Below are 19,718 nucleotides of genomic sequence, written 5' to 3'. Positions count from 1 at the left end.
TTTGGGAACTTCGAATGATTGTAATTTGCATCCGTAGCCATTGCTCGGATAGACATACACAGGCTGATTTTGTAGCCCTGAATTTTGAACGTTTGCAACAGAGTCAACTGTGGTTTTGCATCATTTATAACAGCGAAACTAGATGAAATGCTTGACGTCCTCACAAAGCCCTTTGCTTTGTGTGCAGGCTTTTTTGGATTGTTGGAATCCCTGGTGCTGCAGACTGTGTGTGGTCTGAAATGATGACCGAACAGCACTGGCCGGGCATTCTGCCTTTCAGGCCCACCACCCTGCCATGTGTGCCAAACCTTTTTTTAAATTTAAAACTGTGCCACGGGTTGGGCTTCCAAGCCAGCCTGGAGAACATTCTTGATCACAAGTGATGAGCAAGATAGAAATAGGGACAAGGAAGACTTGGTAGGCCACTGCAGAGTGAATCTCTTTTTTTGATGTATCTGTTTTGCACACGCTCTTGATCATCAACCGTGACCGTCGAGGTTACGCACAGAGACACGCTTTCAACTATCTTACGGCCATCGGAAAGCGTAACAATTGCGATCTTTTGTGTGTGTGTGTGTGTGTGTGTGTGTGTGTGTGTGTGTGTGTGTGTGTGTGTGTGTGTGTGTGTGTGCATGATATTGTTTGTTGTCAGCTCGAGCGCAATGCCTTTGTGCAGTCGTTGGCCAAGTTCACACTGCTTACCAACACTGGCCTGTCAGAGATGAAACCGAAGAACATTGAGACGATCAAGACACTGATTGCGGTAGCCCATTCGGAAGGCAACTACCTTCAAGAGTCTTGGCATGAGATTCTCAATGTTGTCTCTCAGCTAGAGCTTGCACAGCTTATCGGTACCGGAGTGAAGACACGCTATATCAGTAGTGGAGCAACGGATGGTGGTGGTGCTGGTGGACCAATGGGCATCAGAGACTCGACAGCTGCTGCCAATGAGCTTCTTGAAGGTGTGTTGTGAACTTGTGTGTATGTGTGTGTGTGCGTGTGTGTGTGCGTGCGTGTGTGTGCGCGTGCGTGTGTGTGCGCGCGCGTGTGCGTGACGCAGATCTTTGCCCTGTGTTGTCAAACTTCCTATTTTATCTGGCTTGTGCTTGCTGGTGCTGATCATACCGGTAACACTTTGCAACTGCTCTCTTTACACTTGCTTTGCTTAGGTGCAAGAGGTAAAATGGATCAGAAGACTCTTGCCACCATTCAGGAGTCCATGGGTGAAACGAGCTCACAGAGTGTGGTGGTGGCTGTGGACAGGTATGTCTGATCAAGTACCTGTTCTCACAGGTTGAGGAAAGATGAAGTACCTGTACCGTACTAATTGTCTCACAGACTTGACCTGTCGAATGGAGTATCCATTTGCAACAGTACCCAGTACATTGACATCAACTAACCTCCGGTCTCTGGTTGAGCAGAACTATTAGTTGACACGATGGGAGAATTCTGTATTTGTGTCTTTTGCTACATTGCAATGTGTACCTACCATCCTGATAGTATAGCCAAGGAAACACTGCTGCAAGATCCCAGTTTCATTGACTTCACACATGACCCTGTCATACGATAATAGTATAATTATTAATATGTGGGATTTTGTGTGTTGGTGTTTTGCAGAATATTCACCAGTTCGTCACTCTTGGACGGTGATGCGATTGGTATGTTCTCTCCTTTATTACTAGCTCTTGCAGTTACATGTTTGTCGCTTTTTAATATGATTTCTCCTGTAGTTGGTCAACACTGGCCTGTCTGGTACAGTGGCATTCTTGTATTGCTATCTTATCTTTTATGCAATTGTTTATGTCATGTGAGGAAGGGAATACGTGAGAAATTGCAGGCTGTGACTTGCTCTCTTCACTTCAGTCGTTGATCCATCTCAGTGTGAGTGCTGGCAGCTCTTTCAGCTGCCACTTCAGCTCATTGGTAGCTTCATGCGGTCACAGTGTGATGATGGTTGTCTGTCCTGTCTGTGCTCTTTGTGTTGCAGTTGACTTTGTTCGAGCACTTTGCTCAGTGTCAGTGGCCGAGTTGGAAAGCAGGGTAGTGCCGCGCATGTTCTGTTTGACCAAGATTGTCGAAATCTCCTACTACAACATGGGCCGTATCCGTTTGGAGTGGTCGCGTATCTGGGCAGTTCTCGGAGAGTACTTCAACAAGGTTAGCTAGCTCCTACAGTCATATGCCACGTCTGCATGCTTGTACTTCTTGCAGTACTGCAGTATGTGCCAGTGTCCGTTGGTACATAGGCAGTGATCGTACACCGATATGTAGCTAGTAATTGTGTGACAGTAGGTACACTGTACCTAGCTCTTGATTGAGGATCAGCTTGACAGATTATTCCTACAAACTACATGTAGATCATAGCTGTGTGTTGTGCTTTTCACCGTGATTTTTGATATGAACAGTTAGGGAGCTCTTCTGTTTCTTCCTGTTTCTTCGTCTGCCGGAAGATCTCCCCTTGAAACTCAGAGCAGCGACCTATCTTTCATGTTAGATGTTAACGATTGCATAGCTGTATGTTCGTGCATTCTGCGAGCACTTACAGTTTCCACTGGATGTGAATTTTCAGAGCTAAGTCCAGAGAACTGGTTTGCTCCATTGCCCACTGCACAGGTGGCAAAAGCTAGATCTCCCTCACACACACACACACTTCAAAGAAGACTGGTACAGTGACTACTGACTATTGTAATGCTTTGTATCGCTTATTTGCATGCTTGTGTTTGCTGCAGGTTGGCTGTAACCCTAACGATGACATAGCCTTCTTCGCCATCGACTCTCTACGCCAGCTCTCCATCAAGTTCTTGGAGAAGGGCGAGTTGGCCAACTTCCGCTTCCAGAAAGACTTTCTCAAGCCGTTTGAATATGTCATGAAGAGAACTGGGTATGTGACGGCAGCAAGTACACTAGCCTTTGTTTCTTTCTTTTTTCAGTGCGCCGTTACGTTCAATGCAATGGATACATGTCGTACTGAAGTGAGCAGACCTTGTTTGCCCTGGGCTTGGTTTCAGAGAGTTTCAGAGTGTTCTACTTCGGACAGTTGCTACGGCTGAGTACCGGTGTGTCTAACTTTGTGCATGTAGCAGATGGGCTTTGCCTATGTATTTTCTGTGTGTGTGTTTGTGCTGTGTGTAGTTCCCTGATGATCCGCGACATGATCGTCAGCTGCACAGAACAAATGGTCAGCAAGCAAGTACACAACATCAAGTCTGGTTGGGTCAACATCTTTGCCGTCTTTCACAAGGCTGCGTCAGATCGCGATGAGAAACTTGTTGAGAAGGCGTTCTTTAGAATAAGTAGGTTGAGTTTTGGCTTTTCAGTACGCTCTGATTGTATATACCTGTATAGTTGAGGTGAGGGTGTCGGATTGTACACCTAGTCACCAGTGAGACTCCTGTTAGACTAGTCCGAGACTTGGAGTGTGTACATGTAATTGTTGATGTGCACTGCGTACTACTGTAAAAGCCTTATAATAGCAAAGTGCTAAATGTAACGAGTTAACGAGGAGAAGTCTGTCGCTAAAATAGAAGGCTATAATACAGAAATTGGCTCTTCATCCCAGTCTATAATGCAGAAATCGATACTTATGCTGTTGCTGGTGAACGTTGAAAATGAGTGAGAATCGTTGCCTTTGGTACACGTAAACCTGTCAATTTTACGAAATCGTTATATTTGCGGCTCGTTAGAATAATGGCTTCTACAGTATTCCTGTTTCTTCCACTCACCACTCCTTGCCTATGTGTCCTTGTCTCTGTTTGGTTGCTCATTTCTGTCCCCGTGTTGCTTGGGAATGTGCGCAGCGAAAATCTTCCGCGACCATTTTGCAGCAACGATCGAGACTTTCCAGGATGCCATCAAGTGCTTATCCGAGTTTGCGTGCAACACTGCCTTCCCCGACACTGGCATGGAAGCCATCCAGTTAATTGACCTCTGTGGGCAGCAGCTGGCTGTACGGCCGGAGCTGTTTGGTGAGGCGAATGAAGAGACTGTGGATGCGCAAGATCGTGTGTGGGTAAAGGGCTGGTTCCCCGTGTTGGTCGAGCTCTCCTATATTGTCAGTCGGTGTAAGCTGGACGTCCGGACACGGTTAGTAGCTGTCTGATGAGACGGAATCTACACTATTGCAGTATTGGTCTGTGCTGCATTGGTCTGTACTGGACCGGATTTTGTTGCATGTGACGTGACTGTACCCATGTTGATAGCCGATCAGCGACCTTAGCGAGTGCGTGGTATTACCTGGTATTGCACGCTCACCTTTTAGAATAATATTGAACGGGCGATATTGAATATTGGCACGTCCAGTAGGGAGATCAAAGTTGCAAAGGCTATAAACGAAATAGTGAACAAGGAGGGCAACAGTTCGCTTGGGATAAATCAAATATTGAGCTTTCCCCCGGGGTGATACCACAGTTGATTATTATTTTGTCAGTACTATGTACCCTGGCTGAGTCTCGTTCAATATTTCGTGCCTACTGCAGCACTGCATCACACTGCACCGTATCAGGGTGTACATGTTGCCCACACTTTTTTTAGTTGTAGTTGCTACATGTGGGTGTGCTATTGTGATGGATGTGTGCATTCTGTGATGTGTTGTTGTCAACCCCAATGTACTAGTACGTGCGCTGAATCTGTACACATGAAGAGGTGTTTTGCTGCTTCTGCACTTGCTGTTGATCCTGTGCACACTGAGTGTTTGTGTTCTTCTCCGTGTCTGTGGTACAGTGCTCTGACGGTGATGTTCAATATCATGAAGAGCTATGGGCATCAGTTCACCATTCACTGGTGGAAAGACTTGTTCTCGGTGGTATTCCGTATCTTCGACAATACCATGCTACCGGAGGCACAGGTATGTTGTGTTCAACAGCTGCCTGTGATCTGTATTCTGCTATAAGTCTTCTGCATCACCTCCTCCATACTGATACATCATCCTATGCATGCCATGACTACATCTGGCAGATCCTGAATCCTCTGTCCAGTGTCCTTGTTGGGTGGTGGTGGTGGTGCAGGTGGTGGTGGGTTGGGGTACTTCTAAAGTTAATATTGGTTTGCTCACTCTGTTCATCCTATGTCATGCATTGTACTTCTTATGCATGCTGGCTAGCTGAGGTGTGTGTGTGTGTGTGTGTGTGTGTGTGTGTGTGTGTGTGTGTGTGTGTGTGTGTGTGTGTGTGTGTCATGAGGTATAAAAGATTTAATGTTTGTGTTGTGCATGGATAATCAGTATTGTCTGAAAATAGTGCCATTCAGCTTTGCCCTGCCGGGGCAGTGCTTTCATTGCTGGTGATTGTGTGACACCGTGTTATCACCATGCTCAATGTCCGGCATGTTAAGCTGGTCCGCTGACAATGCCACTCTTTGTCATTTGCTCTCTACCCCCATTGTCATATCAGTCATTGCCTTCATCTTACTTGTAGATTGTGCCAGTACAGCATCAGCCTCTGTCATATCTTTATCGCCATGTGCTTCTGTTTTGCCTCCTCTCGCCATGTATAATGGATGAACTACTTAGTGTGCTCCTGATATCACCATACCTAACCCAGTCTTTCTCTATCTCTATCTACTTTTTGTGCATTCCCCTATCTTGTTATGCATTTGCTACCATCATTATCTGTGAAGGAGGAAGACTGGAATTTGTCGCCACAGGAGGTTGCATCGGTGGGTGCTGTTTTATTATCTTGGCAGTTTGCTAAGCAATGTTTCTCATAACTCTTAGTCCCTACACCCTTGCCTCGCCTTGTGTAACATTGAGTTTGAAGTGAAAGCTAATTTCCTAATCTTGCTCAGTGCCGAGTGATAATTTATTAATAATATGCACAATGCTTGCAAGCGACAGTGCATCTTGGAGTGTTTGATTTGGCCAATGTTCCGTCCGTCGCCGGTTTTTCAAGCAACAGTATCTGCCCGAATAGCAACCGGATATTTGTATCCATTCTAACATACCAGTCTACTCGGCGAAGGACGTTCAGGTTGGTTGTAACTCCGAATGTTCATGCCGCGAGTCGATCATCAGATAAATGAGTTGTCTGATGATATGTTCTACGCTCTGTTGATGACATTGAGCACTCTCTGCAGCTCGGTGATAAACGGATTTGTAACCATTCCTACACGTAACTCGTTCTCCAGGATACCTAACGAGATTCTGACGCAGTAGAATTTTGTTCTGTTTACACGGCACTCAATACCCGGTTAGCAGGGCTTGCTTGCATTGTAGGCAGCTGCCATCTACAGACAGTACCATTATTCTCAACCTGTGCCTAAAACTGTAATAAAAAGGCTAAAATTAATATCATTCATGTGACTCCTAGTTTGATCTGTGATAACCATTCTTGTGAATAGTGGCGGCAACTTCACTAATATATAAAGAAATCGTTCTTGCTCCCTGCCTGGGAGCTCACGCTTTCCTGACACCTTGACTTGACACTGGCTTATGCATGTCGTCATGCTGATGCTGGTGCTATATGCAGCAACATACTTAGACATATGGAATCCTATTGCATCATAATAAGCGGACTGTACAGTTGTACAGGTTCTACATATAACGAGCAATGTACCTGTTCATCCTCTGAATGATAACACTTCTGCTATCACCGATAGTATCTAACCAATAGCACATGTACATAACTGACGAGAGTGTGCAGCTGCTGACAGCTAGCTGCCGCCACTTGTACTGAGATTTCCTGTACACCGTTTTCCATGGTGCGACCACCCATGCATTCGAGATGCAAGGTTGACTTTACCCATGATCCGGTTGCGTGTATCAGGCAGGTGCATTGCATCACGAAAAATAACGTAATTCCGGAAACGAGTTATGACAGATTTGTGCTGAGTAGCACCCTCTGGAGAGAGGTCTGTACTCTTGATACCTCCTTTTTCCCAAATACTTTTCTTGCAGCGCGTATAACCTGTTGCTCTTTGTGTGTCAAACGACTAGAGTCCTTGGGAAGAGCACCATCTTATTTTAGGGGTCAAACGGGTGTACCTTTAACTAACGAACGGGTAATTTTCTTAACAGGCGGGTTATCGGGTACCCTCTAGCAGCCATGTTTTAGTTTTTGCGCAATTTTCATATAAACCATGATAGTAATCTATCTGTTCTCAGGTTGCATTTTGATATCACATTGTGATTCGCCAACTGATTTGAGTCTGGTAGTTGCAGAGGTAGATCTACTGGGTGCGAAGATGCAACAACAGGCATGCAGCTTGGAGTTGTAAATAATAGACTCCCGCATGGAATACACAATCCCAGCAGTGTTGTTTCGTACTGACTTGATCACCGAAATCCAAACGGTACCTGGGAACACCCCTTTGCCCCCTATCTTATTTACATGAGTATACTTACTGGTGCTGGCACAGACTTGTTAAACTGTTACCGACATTCTTTGAGATAGAGCTGAGGCAATGAATGTGCTGTTACTGGCACTCTTTGAGATAGAGCTTGAGTCAATAATTGTACTGTTGTTCCCCTGATGTTTCACATGAGTATGGTAATCTTCTGGCAGGTTCTTTGTGTATGTGTTGTAAGATTGTGTGTTCTGTTGTGTGTTCTGTTTCTGTGTGCGTTTGCCTGTGCGTAGAAATCTGAATGGATGACAACGACATGTCCACATGCACTGATGGCCATTGTCAACGTGTTCACTCAGTACTTCGATAAACTAGTGCCAGTTCTGCTGGATGATCTGTTTGGCCAGTTCTGCTGGTGTGCCCAGCAAGGTGAGAATTCCAGGCGCTCTCTTTCTCTATCTCTCTCTCTCTCTCTGTCTCTCTCTCTGTCTCTCTCTCTGTCTCTCTCTGTCTCTGTGTGTCTCTGTGTGTCTCTGTGTGTCTCTCTCTCTGTCTGTCTGTCTGTCTCTCTCTCTTTCTGTCTCTCTCTCTCTTTCTGTCTCTCTCTCTCTCTGTCTCTCTCTCCCTCTCTCTGTCTCTCTCTGTCTCTCTCTCTCTCTCTCTCTCTCTCTCTCTCTCTCTCTCTCTCTCTCTCTCTCTCTCTCTCTCTCTCTCTCTCTCTCTCTCTCTCTCTCATTTGTAGTTCATGCATGCTTCCTGGCCTGTGTGTGTAGTCGCGGGTATGTGTGCATGTGTGCCCGTACATTGCATCTACATGGGTACGTTAGTTTGTCTGTGCCACTGGCGACAGTTCATACTGTATGCTCTCTATTACCGTTAAGCACTGCAAAAGAACCCCACCGCCTGGACCCTTTTGTGGTCATATTGTGGAAGTGTGGTGGATGAGTGAGTCCTGTCTGAAGGCTCTATAGCACGTACCTTGTACAAACATTGTATATTGCAGGTGGTACATATCCATTTCACCTTTGAGGAGTAGTGAGGAGACAGAGCAAAGCTCAGGATTCCGTCGTGCAGGCTCCATGTGCTTGAATGTTTTTGTACACCTTGCATTGCAACAACGATGTGCTTGCATGTTCTAGAATCGTATGCCCTGCATTATAACAATGTTGAAAGCAGCAAGTGTGCCCAAGCCACCACACACCAGAACTGCACACTCCACTTGTCATGTACTATTGATGCATATTGTATGTACCTGTTCGTGCAATGTATGTGTGTGTGCACGCGCTCGTGTTTGTGTGTGTGCACGCGCTCGTGTTTGTGTGTGTGTTGCTGCTGCTGATGCTGTTTCTTCTGATACTGCCGCAGAGAATAAAGATTTGGCGGCTGCAGGCCTGGATTGCCTGGAGAGCTTTGTACTGAGCAATGGCGGTGCATTCGATGAGCAGATCTGGGATAAAACAATAGAGTGTGTTGAGAAAATCTTCGAGGACACCGTGCCTCACAAGCTGTTGACATGGCAGCCACACACTACACAGTATATCCCGGTAAGACACCTAGGTAGCATACTCTCTCTCTCTATCTCTCTCTATCTCTCTCTATCTCTCTCTATCTCTATCTCTCTCTCTCTCCCTCTCTCTCTCTCTCTCTCTCTCCCTCTCCCTCTCTCTCGCTCTTTCTCTCTCTCTCTCTCTTCTGATATTGCCCTGTTTTTTAGGAGAGTAGAACGGGAGAATTTACTGAGTGGAAAGTCTGTCAGGAACGAAATGGGTCGTATTCATGTGCAGTATCTCCCCAATTATATATTATAAGTCACACTTGATTATAGGCCGCACCCCGATGTTTCAGTAGTCTGAACCAATAGCTGTGTTTCACTATATTCACACATCAGTAGGAAGTCGTACTCGATAGAAGTCCCAACCCCTTCGCCCTTGAAGAAGTTTATTGTAAAAAGATGCGACTTATATTCGGGGAAACACGGTACTTGAAAGTAGTAAAATCTTCTGCTGACAGAGTTCTCCCTGCAACTAGAGTAACCACGTCATACATGTAGATGCTAGAGCACTGTCAGGGTCCTTCGTGGAGTTAGGAGAATCGCACGTCTAGCTACACTATTGCCGACCGGCCATAGCATGCTTTTTGCTGGACACACGTAGCACATCGTGCACGCTTGCTGGCGCTTGTCGTCCAGGATGGACAGTGATGACGATGCGGTGTTACGATGTGCAGTGTCATGGTGTGTGTGTTATAGTGTAGCAGTGACCAACACATCAACTCAACATGATTACTATTATTATTATGTGCGTGCACCTTGGCGTGCCCTCGCAGTCTGGTCTTATTTGCTTTTTGCTGTTGAACTGCCTAATGGCCAAACTGCTCCTTATTGTTGCCCTTACATCAGTGGGTGATGTTACAACTTGTTTACAACAGTGAGGTATAAATGTACAGCAGAGGGGTCTTTTTATTCCCATTGCTTTAGGCTTGTTGCATTAGGACCTTCAGAGCTTGACTTTTTTCTGATACTTTTATTCTTATTGAGGTGAAGATGTTTTGTATGCGTTCCCTGTTGCCTTCAGCACTCTCCCATTTCCATCCCACGCCGTGCGGACCTTGCCGCACGTGCTTCCGGGTCTGGCTCAGCGGAGATATCTCGGCGCAGTACTGACACAGGGGGAGCACAGGACTCGCCCGCCTCTATTCACCGTGCGATTGGTCAGCAGCCCTTTGTTCAGCCAGCCTCTGTAAACACGGACAGTAAACTGCTGGAGGGCAGCTCGCAAGAAAACAGGCCTGAAGCTGCAGCAGAGGGCGCGGCCCTTCAGGTGCATAGCGAAAGCCTGTCTGTAATGTCTGATGTATCACAACCCGCTGAAGTTGCTGATGATGCATCACAACTGTCGTCGCAGCAGCAGCAAAAGGAGGAGCAGCCGCAGCAATCACAGCCGGAGAATGGCAAATCACTTCGGCCGAAGCAGGAAACTTCACTGCAGCCCCAACAGCAGCAATCTACCATCTCTGATGCTAAGAAGAAAGAAGTACAAGCCAATGGTAAGCTAGTACTTGTTTGTTCCTGGTGTTTTGTTTTGCTGGTCATAAGGGTTAAGTGGCCCAAGACTGAAAATCCCATGTCCTGCATCCATCTTATCCTCGTACCAAGTCAAAGCACAGTCGGAAATCTTTCCTCTACTTGGTACGACTTTAACCTGCTCAATCATGGCCTTAGACTGTTCCACTCTGCCCCGACTATGCCTGCAAGCCAGTGCAACTAGGTTCTGCAACATCCCTCCTTTCACCTGTATTGTGTCAGGTTTGAGACCAGGACGTAGAAGAAGACAAATTCAACTTGGCATCAAATATGTTACGTGTTCTGCTTTCTGGATGTCAATCTGCAGCAGACGAAGCTCAGCGTCGGCTGTTTGCTACATTGACCATCCGATGTCAAGTACAGCGTGCTCTAATTCGCACAGTCGATCACATTCTTTTCTCGTCAGTTACGAGTAAGGAAGAAGACACACGGCTGATACACGCGGCATCACATGAAGTAAGTACATGTACAGCTGTGTTAGTGTGTGTGTGTTACTCTGTGTGTGTGTGTGTGTGTGTGTGTGTTACTCTGTGTGTGTGTGTGTTACTCTGTGTGTTGTGTGTGTGTGTGTGTGTGTTACTCTGTGTGTGTGTGTGTGTGTGTGTGTGTGTGTGTGCGTGTGCGTGAGTGTGTGTGTGTATGCGCTTGGGGTGTGGGTGGGTGGTGCACATGTGTGCTGTGTGTGTGTGTGCCCGCGTGCATGGCATGACATGTGTTCATGTCCTGTGTGTCGTATATATCGTGTGCTGTGTCTTGATGACCAGGTGAGTCATCCACGGACGGGCACACCACAGCCTTCGCCCATGGTGCGCCCAGCACAGTCTGGTACTCGCGTAGAAATGGTGCGTACATCCAGTGGCTCTGCCATGGTACCCCTGCTCAACGCCAAGCAGCTGCTATCCCTGGTCAACATGCTACTGAAGTCACATGACTTTGCCAAGTCATTTAACCAGAATGAGGACTTGAGAACTAAGCTGTGGAAAGCAGGTCAGTTGTTGTTATCTTGCTGCTACTGCTGCTACTGCTAGAGTTATAAGAACTGTTTCATGCTGTGTGTCATGCTATGTGTCATGATGATGATAATTGATCGATTTTGCGCACGATGAGTGCCGCAGCATTCCGAATTCCCTTTCTCTAATACAGGTCTACCCTCGCTAGTAGACAACCTATAATTAATTGTTGTTTCCACGTAGGTTACACTGTATGGTTGTAGTGGCTTTAGTACAAGTATTACCAGAAACCTGTCAAAGCGACCACTCTGATAAGGCGACCACCTGTCCTAGACCACTGCAACTAGTACCTAGGGGTAGTTGTTTCCAGTCAGATGATCCTGGATGGGGCGACCACCTGTGCACGGAGACCACATTTGGACGGTCCTTTGAACGGTCGCCTTAGACAGGTTTCACTGTACATTGGTGCTTGCTGGTGGACTGGTGTTGGTATTTAGGTTGCTGATCCTGTTTTTGTGTGGTGTGCTGTTGCTGTTGTGGTTGTTGATAGGCTTTATGGATCGTCTGAAACCCAATATGTGGTCACAAGAGGTGGCGAGCATTGCGTGTGCGTTGCGCCTTCTGTTCCTCATCTATGAAGCCGAGCGCTTCTCCAGTCATTGGGATGCTGTGGAGCTGCAGCTCATGGAGTAAGGACTGAGGAGGCTGAATTCTGTTTCTGCATGTACCCTGCTGGCCATGGTCACACTGGTCCTGCTGCTGCTGCTGCTGCTGCTGCTGCTGCTATTCCTAAAGGCAGCTTACTGAATAGCATGGCCACGGTGCAGTGTTTTAGTGCTCCCTGACAGCCATGTGTAACCGTCGAATTTTTGTTTTGTATTTTTGACAGCCATGTGTGCATGCGCGCGTCTGTGTGTGGTAGGTGGGTCTTGCACCTGGGTGAGGAGCCAAAATGCCCGTGTAACAAGTGTGTGTATTTGCTAGGGGTGAAACAATTATCCCGAATACCCGACAACTCGCTCGACTTTTTTTAAATAATCATAGTCTGAGTAAGTGTGAGTACTCGTTCATGCACTCTACTCAGTATGTGCAGTTGCTTTTAAAGAAATCGGCAGTTTCAGAGCAGCAGGCAGTAGATCTTAATGTGGGCAGGCTGTGTGCAGTGTGTGGTGAACATTGTTACAGACTTACAGTAGTAGAGAGAACCCAAATGACCCTCCAATCCACATGCTCTAGAAAATGGCTACCAATATGTTCTATCGGGGCTTGTATTATGTGAGCTTCAGGCTCTTCGTAACTTATGTGATTTGTAGGAGATGGAGAGCACTCAAATACAGTCAACTTTGCGTATAACGACACTCGGCGGGGCATCGGAAAAGTGTCCTTATTCGCGAAGTTTCATTATGTGTATTACAGCTAGATGGGGCTTTGCTCTGGGCATGCCAATTCTGTCGTTATTCGTGAATTGTCATTATATCCGCAGTCGTTATTAGCAAAGTTGACTATACTCGAGTATTCGATCGGAGAAAGTACTAGTACTCGAACTCGGGATTTAACTGGAAACGTTCACCCGTGATATTTGCATGTGTCGTTGGATGTATGTGGGTGATGTGTGCATGTAACCCATGCTGCATGTATGCATGGGGTACCTATGTGTAGCTAATGGTCTGTTTCACTTGTGTCTGCGTGTGTGTCTGTGCCTGTGTGTGAGTGTGTGCATACGTGTGTCTGTATGTCTGCGTGTGTGCGTGTGTGCATGTGTGTGTGTGTGTGTGTGTGTGTGCATGTGCGTGTGCGCGTGCACCACTGTGCTGCTTGTATTGTCTTAGCGTATGGCGTACAGCCATTGCATACTTCTGCTTGCTGTCATCACAAAAGCAACGTCATGAATGGTTGGGCGTACTGCTCCTGCTTTTCGATCGCCTTGGAAGCATGCAAAGTGACCGGGTGAGTGTCTGCACGCTGCTCAGCTAACCCGTTACTTCCTTTCGTGCTCCTGTGTAGAGGTGATGTCCTGTCTGTAGCACATACATATACGACACGTACCGTGTACACACATTGTACGTTGTGCAATCTATCCGTACTCAGTTCACCTCGGAGCTCCACACACGAACATGCTAAGTGCGACCTTAGTACACTGAGGTTCTCACACCGTACAAACTTTAATCGTTGCACTCTGCCACACAATTTTCCTTCCCCTGGCTGTAAAATCAAGGTGAGGCGGACGCTCTCATGGTACTTTACAGTATCGTCGCACGACAGCTAGAAAGAAAAGAACAAAACAAGCAATTGCTTACCTGTGGACTGTTGTCTTTCTCAGGAGTGTTTTGGTTTTTTATCTTATGCCAGCTTTTGCACATGCTATTGTGTTTTTTGCACAGTTTGAATGTCACTTGCTGTCCGAGGAGGCGAGTATACTGTTCGACATGTTACCTCTAGAGCTGGATCCGGAGATCCGCTGCACCATGCGTAACTTGTTGAAGGATATGCACCTACGGTTCTGTGCCAAACGGTGATAGTACCCGCACTAGTGCGCTGACAGCTTGTGCAGTGCACTCACGAGACCTGTACCTCTGGCCTATTGGCTTGCTTGGTGTTCAGCCTCTGCTGGTAGCGGTGAAACAAGCCTGTCAAATGTAGCCTTTCTTCTAGATAGTCGGTTTGTCTATTGTGTCCCGTGGCTTGCTGTGCTGGTGTGTGTGTGTGTGTATGTGTGTGTGTGTGTGTGTGTGTGTGTGTGTGTGTGTGTGTGTGTGTGCGCGCATGCGTGCGTGCGTGTGTGCATCAGCAACTTCACACCCTCGAATACACAGTATATGTTAACAGGCGTTCGTGCCATTGTCATTGTCGCTGGTATCGTCTTGTCCGTGTTTAGTTGAATATAACTCACACCATATTGCCTGCTGGGACTCAGTTTTTTCCCAATCTCGTGCTAGCATGAGATGATGGAGTTGCTGCTGGCTGTCAGTGTGAGGTTTGAATAGGATATTTTTTCTGTATGCTGTTTTCTTCATTTCCCTGTTGAAATTTCCATTTCGCTGCTGGCCCGGCGGGTCTTGTATAAGTTTCATGCTGATGAGATTTCTGTCTTCTTTACATTTTCTCTGTAAGCACTGTTGTTTTCATTGCTGCTTGTCTACTTTGTCCTGTTCGCCCATCTTGTAGATAGTATCACTTTATTGTCCGCTCTTTACAGCTACCATCCTCACCGTGTTACTACTGGTTGTTTTGCCTTTTACCCGTGCTAACATGCTCTAGCTGACTTCTCGTTGTCATCTCGGCCTTGGTGGCTATTTGCCTTCCTACGTGTACATTTAACCACCCTTTCCCCTGCCACTGCCATCGCACCATATTGGCAATGCTCTCGTGCCCCAGCATGTGTACGTGCTTCTGTCTGTGCGGGAGAGATTTTGTCCGGTATGCTGCAGCCTGCGTCGCACACTTTATTATATTATATAAGTCTATACATAATTTTATTTCTATGCCTTATTTTTCAACTGAATATTTGCTCAATCTTATTCCTTTCCTTTTTGGCCATGTACATGTAGTTTTGTTTGAAGATATCATCCCATGGAGCATGCAACGCCTAGTAAGACTACGTGGTATGCATGGAGCGGTCAGGCGGGTGCCTCACGGAATGCATTGCTGTGTGTTATGTGACTCACTCATTTCCTTTGTTGCAAGCCTTCTTGCAGCTCTGTGAGCAGCTTAGCTGTGCTGTGCTTTCCCCTAGGTTTGACTCTTCCATGCATTGCCTTTTTTTCGTTTTATTTTTATTATATTCGCCAGTCGTTTTCGATGGCGCCGTGTCACCTGTTCCAACATTGGCTATCGTAGCTGATCTCTGATGGTGTTCTCTGTGTGTGTGGGTGGGTGCATGTGAGTGGGGAGTGAGCCTGGACAAAACTCACAAAAGGGTTTTACTTGTTCGTTCGTGGAATTGGCATTCAAGCAAATATTCGAATATTCGAATATGAAACCTTCCATTCGTTTCTACTCTGTCGAAGGAAATGATCAGAGGCTGTGCAAACCAAGGAGTCGTAAAATACGAGCACAGGCACAAGCCGGTGAGTTGTACATCTTGTAAAATAAATTAAATTAATAAATAAAGCTATGAATAAAATAATCTGCGCACACTCATTACTCAACACACAAGGCAAGGTATGTCTCAAGGTTTTCAAGAAAAAAATCCTGTTGAAAACACATAGACCAGGACACCGCAAGGCTGATTATGCTGATTATGGCGGTTATACTTATAGTGGGCAGTGGTGTATCTGAATCCAAGTTAAGGCGACGATGCAATGTACAATGCAAGTAGGAACTGCACGTCACCTTGCAGAACTATACACGCACAACTTGTGGGATCTGAATATCAAATCAGGTTGGTCAACCAAACTATAGACTGCCGCTCGCATGGTCTAGGAGAGATGGAAATACATGTAGTTCATAGGACTAACTCGCCCCGAGTTTTAAAAGTTTTGGACAAGTATCACTCTGAATAGTCTTCACACTGCAAGGTCGTAATTGTTATTGATAAAGTCAAAGCAGCCAATCTGCTTATTCAGCTCATCCAGTATGCCTGGTGTCCAAGATACATGCTGGCGTGTCAAAGATGGTTTGGCCCACACAATCCTAGCACAGTCCTTGACATATGACTGCGGACACTTGATTCCCAAGTCACCGCATAACTTAGTGATGGTTATCTCCGGGTTTGCTTCCAGGTCCTCACAACGAATGTCGACAGTTTTGTAGCGCTTCCGGATTTCATCAACTGCATTAGCTCGTCGGGCATACAGAGACACACCGTACCCAATTTCCGCAGCATTGTCCAGTTTAGTGTTGTTTAGGATCACTTCACCGTTGACTACCGTTCGAAGATTGGTTTTCCTGAGAGCTTCAGTGGCGATAGTGTCGAGTGGATGCCGCATCACATGAACAAATACCAGAGGAACGTCCAGTGATTTCGACACATCATCAAATATGTTCCCTTGCTTCAGCTGCCGTGGCTTCATGCAGCCCACTAGCCGTGCATTCTCCCCGGCATGCTTGTCGCCAACAAACAAAAGGTTGTCCTCGAAATTCCCTTGCCACTGCCCGTTCACCTTGTAGAAGTAGTTTCTCCTTTTTTTGCTACCAGGGGGCACTTTCTCCCCGGGGCTAACGGATCGCAACTTTCCAGATGCAACTGATTGACTGCGAGTTTGTTGGAAGAGTTGGTCAAATACAAACTTCCTGTCATGTTGCTGCTTATGAGACCAACCATTCCAGCGCCTTGGCAAATCAAACTGATGAGCCATGGCGATATGCGGATGTGCATCAAGCAGGGAACCGACAAGAGTCGAGCAGCTGCGTGGGTGACCAATAAATAGAATCAAACCTTTCACTGATTTTGCCGCTCTTTGCGATACTTGCTCTTGCTGCTGTTGCTTGGACTTGGGCCTTGGCGGACTTTGGATTGGCTTCGGGCGTAGTTGATCAGAAACAGGAGGTATAGGATTGCGCACGCCATTCTTGTGTGGTCCCGCAGGTGCGTGGTTGCCACTCGGCAATTTTGGCTTGCTGTTCACTGTGTGTGTGTCACGCTTGCAGGTTGACAACGGAGCCACTACATCTTCCCAACTAGCAACTCCGGTTCCGGCAACGGTCATCGGGTGCTCCTTTCTCCGACCGGACAGCCACATCCACCAGAGACCCACCTTCCCTTTCCAATCTCCATAACAATCAGAATTCACACCATGCAGATATTCTGGCCCTGTTGCTGCTGCTACTGCTGGTGGTGCTGCTGCTGCTGGTGCAACTCCTGTTTTGCTGAACCTTACCACGTGTGGTAGATGCGACTGAAAGCTGGTTACGGAGAGAATATACGCGACAGTCAGGAAAAGCACCAGCACTGCCGCTGAAGTCTTCACTCCCGCGCTGAGATTCGTGCAGACTTGGTGGCAAGTGTTCATAGTGCTTCACTAGGTAAGTTGCCGATAATACAACATACTGGTAGCACTAGTACAGTAACGAAGCGGAGCTAATGCATACACCATTCAATAATACTAAAATATTATGGCTGAGAATGGTTTGGAGAAATATCTATTGTTGTAATTAATTATTTTCAAACCGCCAGTCGCTTTCGTTCCAAGAGAATCCCAAGTTCGGGTTGGTGTAGCCAATCGGATCCTGGAAAGTCACCGGCCAAACGCGTCAGCCGAGCGCATGCATACCGCGAAGTCCTGGAAAGGTCGAGGTGATGCACTCGGGGATCGGGAGATGCCAGCATCCCCATTTTCAGACTACCGTGTACATAGTCGTGATACCAGTGTCTTTTTAGTGCCAGTGAACATGGTGAAACAGTTCTTTACAGACTGTCATTAGGGGTCGTCGCAAAAGTTTTTTGTCGTCCCTGAAACGAACATGATTCATTTGGGGGGGGGGGGGGGGGGGGGGAGGGGGTGCGAGCCAAAATCGCAAGTCGACCGACACTGTACATATGACATGTACATGCATGCGATTTTCGTCGCTCAGCATAGCAAGCTGTGTTCGTTTCAGAGGGAGGGGAGGGGGTCCAAGTACGAAATGAACGATGTTCGTTTCAGGGACGACAGAAAACTTTTGCAACGACCCCTTACACGATCGATCTACCCTTTCTGCGCGCTGCATCATGACCCCACTGACATGACAAGACTCTAGTCTTGAAGACGGTGCATGCACCGTCGGTGACATACATAGAGTCAGAGTAGAGCCCGCCGCGCTGTCATGTCAGTCGGTGCGCGCGCCAAGCCCTTGTAATCAGGGAGTAGTAAAATACAGGGAGGTGACACGAGCATGTACGGCCAGTTTGACGATTGCCTCAGCACCGTTTTCACCCGGCGGGTGAGACTGGGGTACTATGGGTACCGAAGTGTGTAGACACGCGCGCGGATCAGGATTCTCTCGATCAGGGAGTAGTAAAATACCTACCACCAAAGAGACTCCTACTGCAGCCCGTAGAAACTCAGCGCTGAGAATTTTCCAACAATTGTCTGCCTTCACAAGTTTGGTAGTCGACCAAACTACCACTATGTCAGGATAGAAGTCCAGCAAGAGTGGTATCACTTTGGGAGATATCCCTGCGTGCCGTAGATTTTTCCTGTGTCGATACAAGCTGTTTACGACGACGTAGCCCGCATTTCAATCCTTGACAAACTTAGGAACATTTCATTCCGAAAAGTGAACTCCCGAATCTCTAGCATACCATAATATGAAATGCTCATCATCACAAAGAAGGTAGAAAAGTACTGGTTGATCACAACTGAGGAGAACTTAGTGCCGATCGTGTGGTGTCCTAGAGATTTTTTCGACTTCGAAATCGGTGCACTCGCTTTTCATCTCCAATCGTACACGTATTGTTCTCAAGGAAATCACCTTCGTTCTATTGCTCCATGCCGTCGATCGGGACGAATTTCGGAAGGGTGGTACCTTTCCATATGACGATGACAGAGATGTATCACAAGAGCAAAACAAATGCTGTTCCATGAGATGGATAGACCTTTTCACGGAATTAGTTCTTCAACAAATACTCAAGATTGATTCAGCAGATCATCTTTTTTTGCGAAAGAAAAAAAAACAAGCGCGAGGCACCCATCAAAAATCACGATTAGTGGCGTGTCACCTCCCTGTATTTTACTACTCCCTGCTTGTAATTGTATTTGTGGGCCTTGATCCGCCTGTTTTTTATTTGCAACCGCGGGAAAAATCGCTGTAGCCTGTACATCATGGTACATCATGTACTAGATCTACAAAGACTAAAAATGACAATCGATGTACTGTATTGTAGGGTAGTGTAGCTAGCTGTCGACATGTACATGTATGTGTAGAGGGTAGATCTACCCTGCAGCCTTGCACAGTTGCAGGCTGATAGAACATGTTGATCGGTCTGTTTTCAACACGTAACAGACGTTAGATCCTCCGCCTTGTAGTACTCTTGGGACGCTGTCGCCCGGTGTCGGAGGTGTCAAATGCAACTCCTGATCACATACTGACATAGGGTACCCTGTAAAAAGGCCTTAGACCTAGAGTGCCCTATTCAAAATTTAAATAGTAATAATGATGGGTTTGCTCCCATACTGGAGCTCGCGCTATTCCGCCGACGACTTGACACTTGACTGACTCACGAGTCTGAGTCACGACTGCCATCCAGAGAACACGAGAAGTCCATCGAACCTTCGACTCGGCAAACCTGCAAGAAAGCACCACTCACAGTGTTTCGGGGAATTCACACCTCATCAGTTGAGCTTGAGTACTAGGGCTGAGGAAGATTGTGCCCGAAGAGCACCACTTATTATAGAATATAGTGCTGTCCAGGCAGCGGGCACAAACATCACCAGGGATACACACTTACAGAGACACTCCGTTTCCAGCGCGACATACACCTCGTGAAC

At 46.8% G+C, this 19,718-nt stretch overlaps 1 protein-coding gene across 3 annotated transcripts in view; it reads left to right on the top strand.

Annotated features, from left to right (window-relative positions):
• The window catches only part of LOC135825884 (brefeldin A-inhibited guanine nucleotide-exchange protein 1-like), a 29,854-nt gene extending 14,703 nt beyond the window's left edge, over positions 1 to 15,151 (top strand). For 2 of the 3 annotated variants that reach the window (XM_065338530.1, XM_065338524.1), the window contains exons 21-37: positions 653 to 962; positions 1,170 to 1,263; positions 1,618 to 1,658; positions 1,988 to 2,157; positions 2,730 to 2,881; positions 3,133 to 3,293; positions 3,798 to 4,083; positions 4,720 to 4,843; positions 5,614 to 5,652; positions 7,572 to 7,707; positions 8,644 to 8,822; positions 9,852 to 10,323; positions 10,668 to 10,816; positions 11,125 to 11,347; positions 11,861 to 11,999; positions 13,140 to 13,257; positions 13,692 to 15,151. In XM_065338530.1, the coding sequence (XP_065194602.1) occupies positions 653 to 962; positions 1,170 to 1,263; positions 1,618 to 1,658; positions 1,988 to 2,157; positions 2,730 to 2,881; positions 3,133 to 3,293; positions 3,798 to 4,083; positions 4,720 to 4,843; positions 5,614 to 5,652; positions 7,572 to 7,707; positions 8,644 to 8,822; positions 9,852 to 10,323; positions 10,668 to 10,816; positions 11,125 to 11,347; positions 11,861 to 11,999; positions 13,140 to 13,257; positions 13,692 to 13,826 (2,928 nt within the window). In that variant the 3' untranslated portion in view covers positions 13,827 to 15,151. The remainder of the gene's footprint in view (positions 1 to 652; positions 963 to 1,169; positions 1,264 to 1,617; positions 1,659 to 1,987; positions 2,158 to 2,729; positions 2,882 to 3,132; positions 3,294 to 3,797; positions 4,084 to 4,719; positions 4,844 to 5,613; positions 5,653 to 7,571; positions 7,708 to 8,643; positions 8,823 to 9,851; positions 10,324 to 10,667; positions 10,817 to 11,124; positions 11,348 to 11,860; positions 12,000 to 13,139; positions 13,258 to 13,691) is intronic. The other variant, XM_065338536.1, reaches the window with a different exon arrangement.
• The last annotated feature ends 4,567 nt before the right edge of the window (positions 15,152 to 19,718 follow it).

Source organism: Sycon ciliatum, chromosome 1, assembly GCF_964019385.1.
Source record: "Sycon ciliatum chromosome 1, ocSycCili1.1, whole genome shotgun sequence".
Lineage (NCBI taxonomy): Eukaryota > Metazoa > Porifera > Calcarea > Leucosolenida > Sycettidae > Sycon > Sycon ciliatum.
This window is presented reverse-complemented; position numbering and strand designations above follow the sequence as displayed.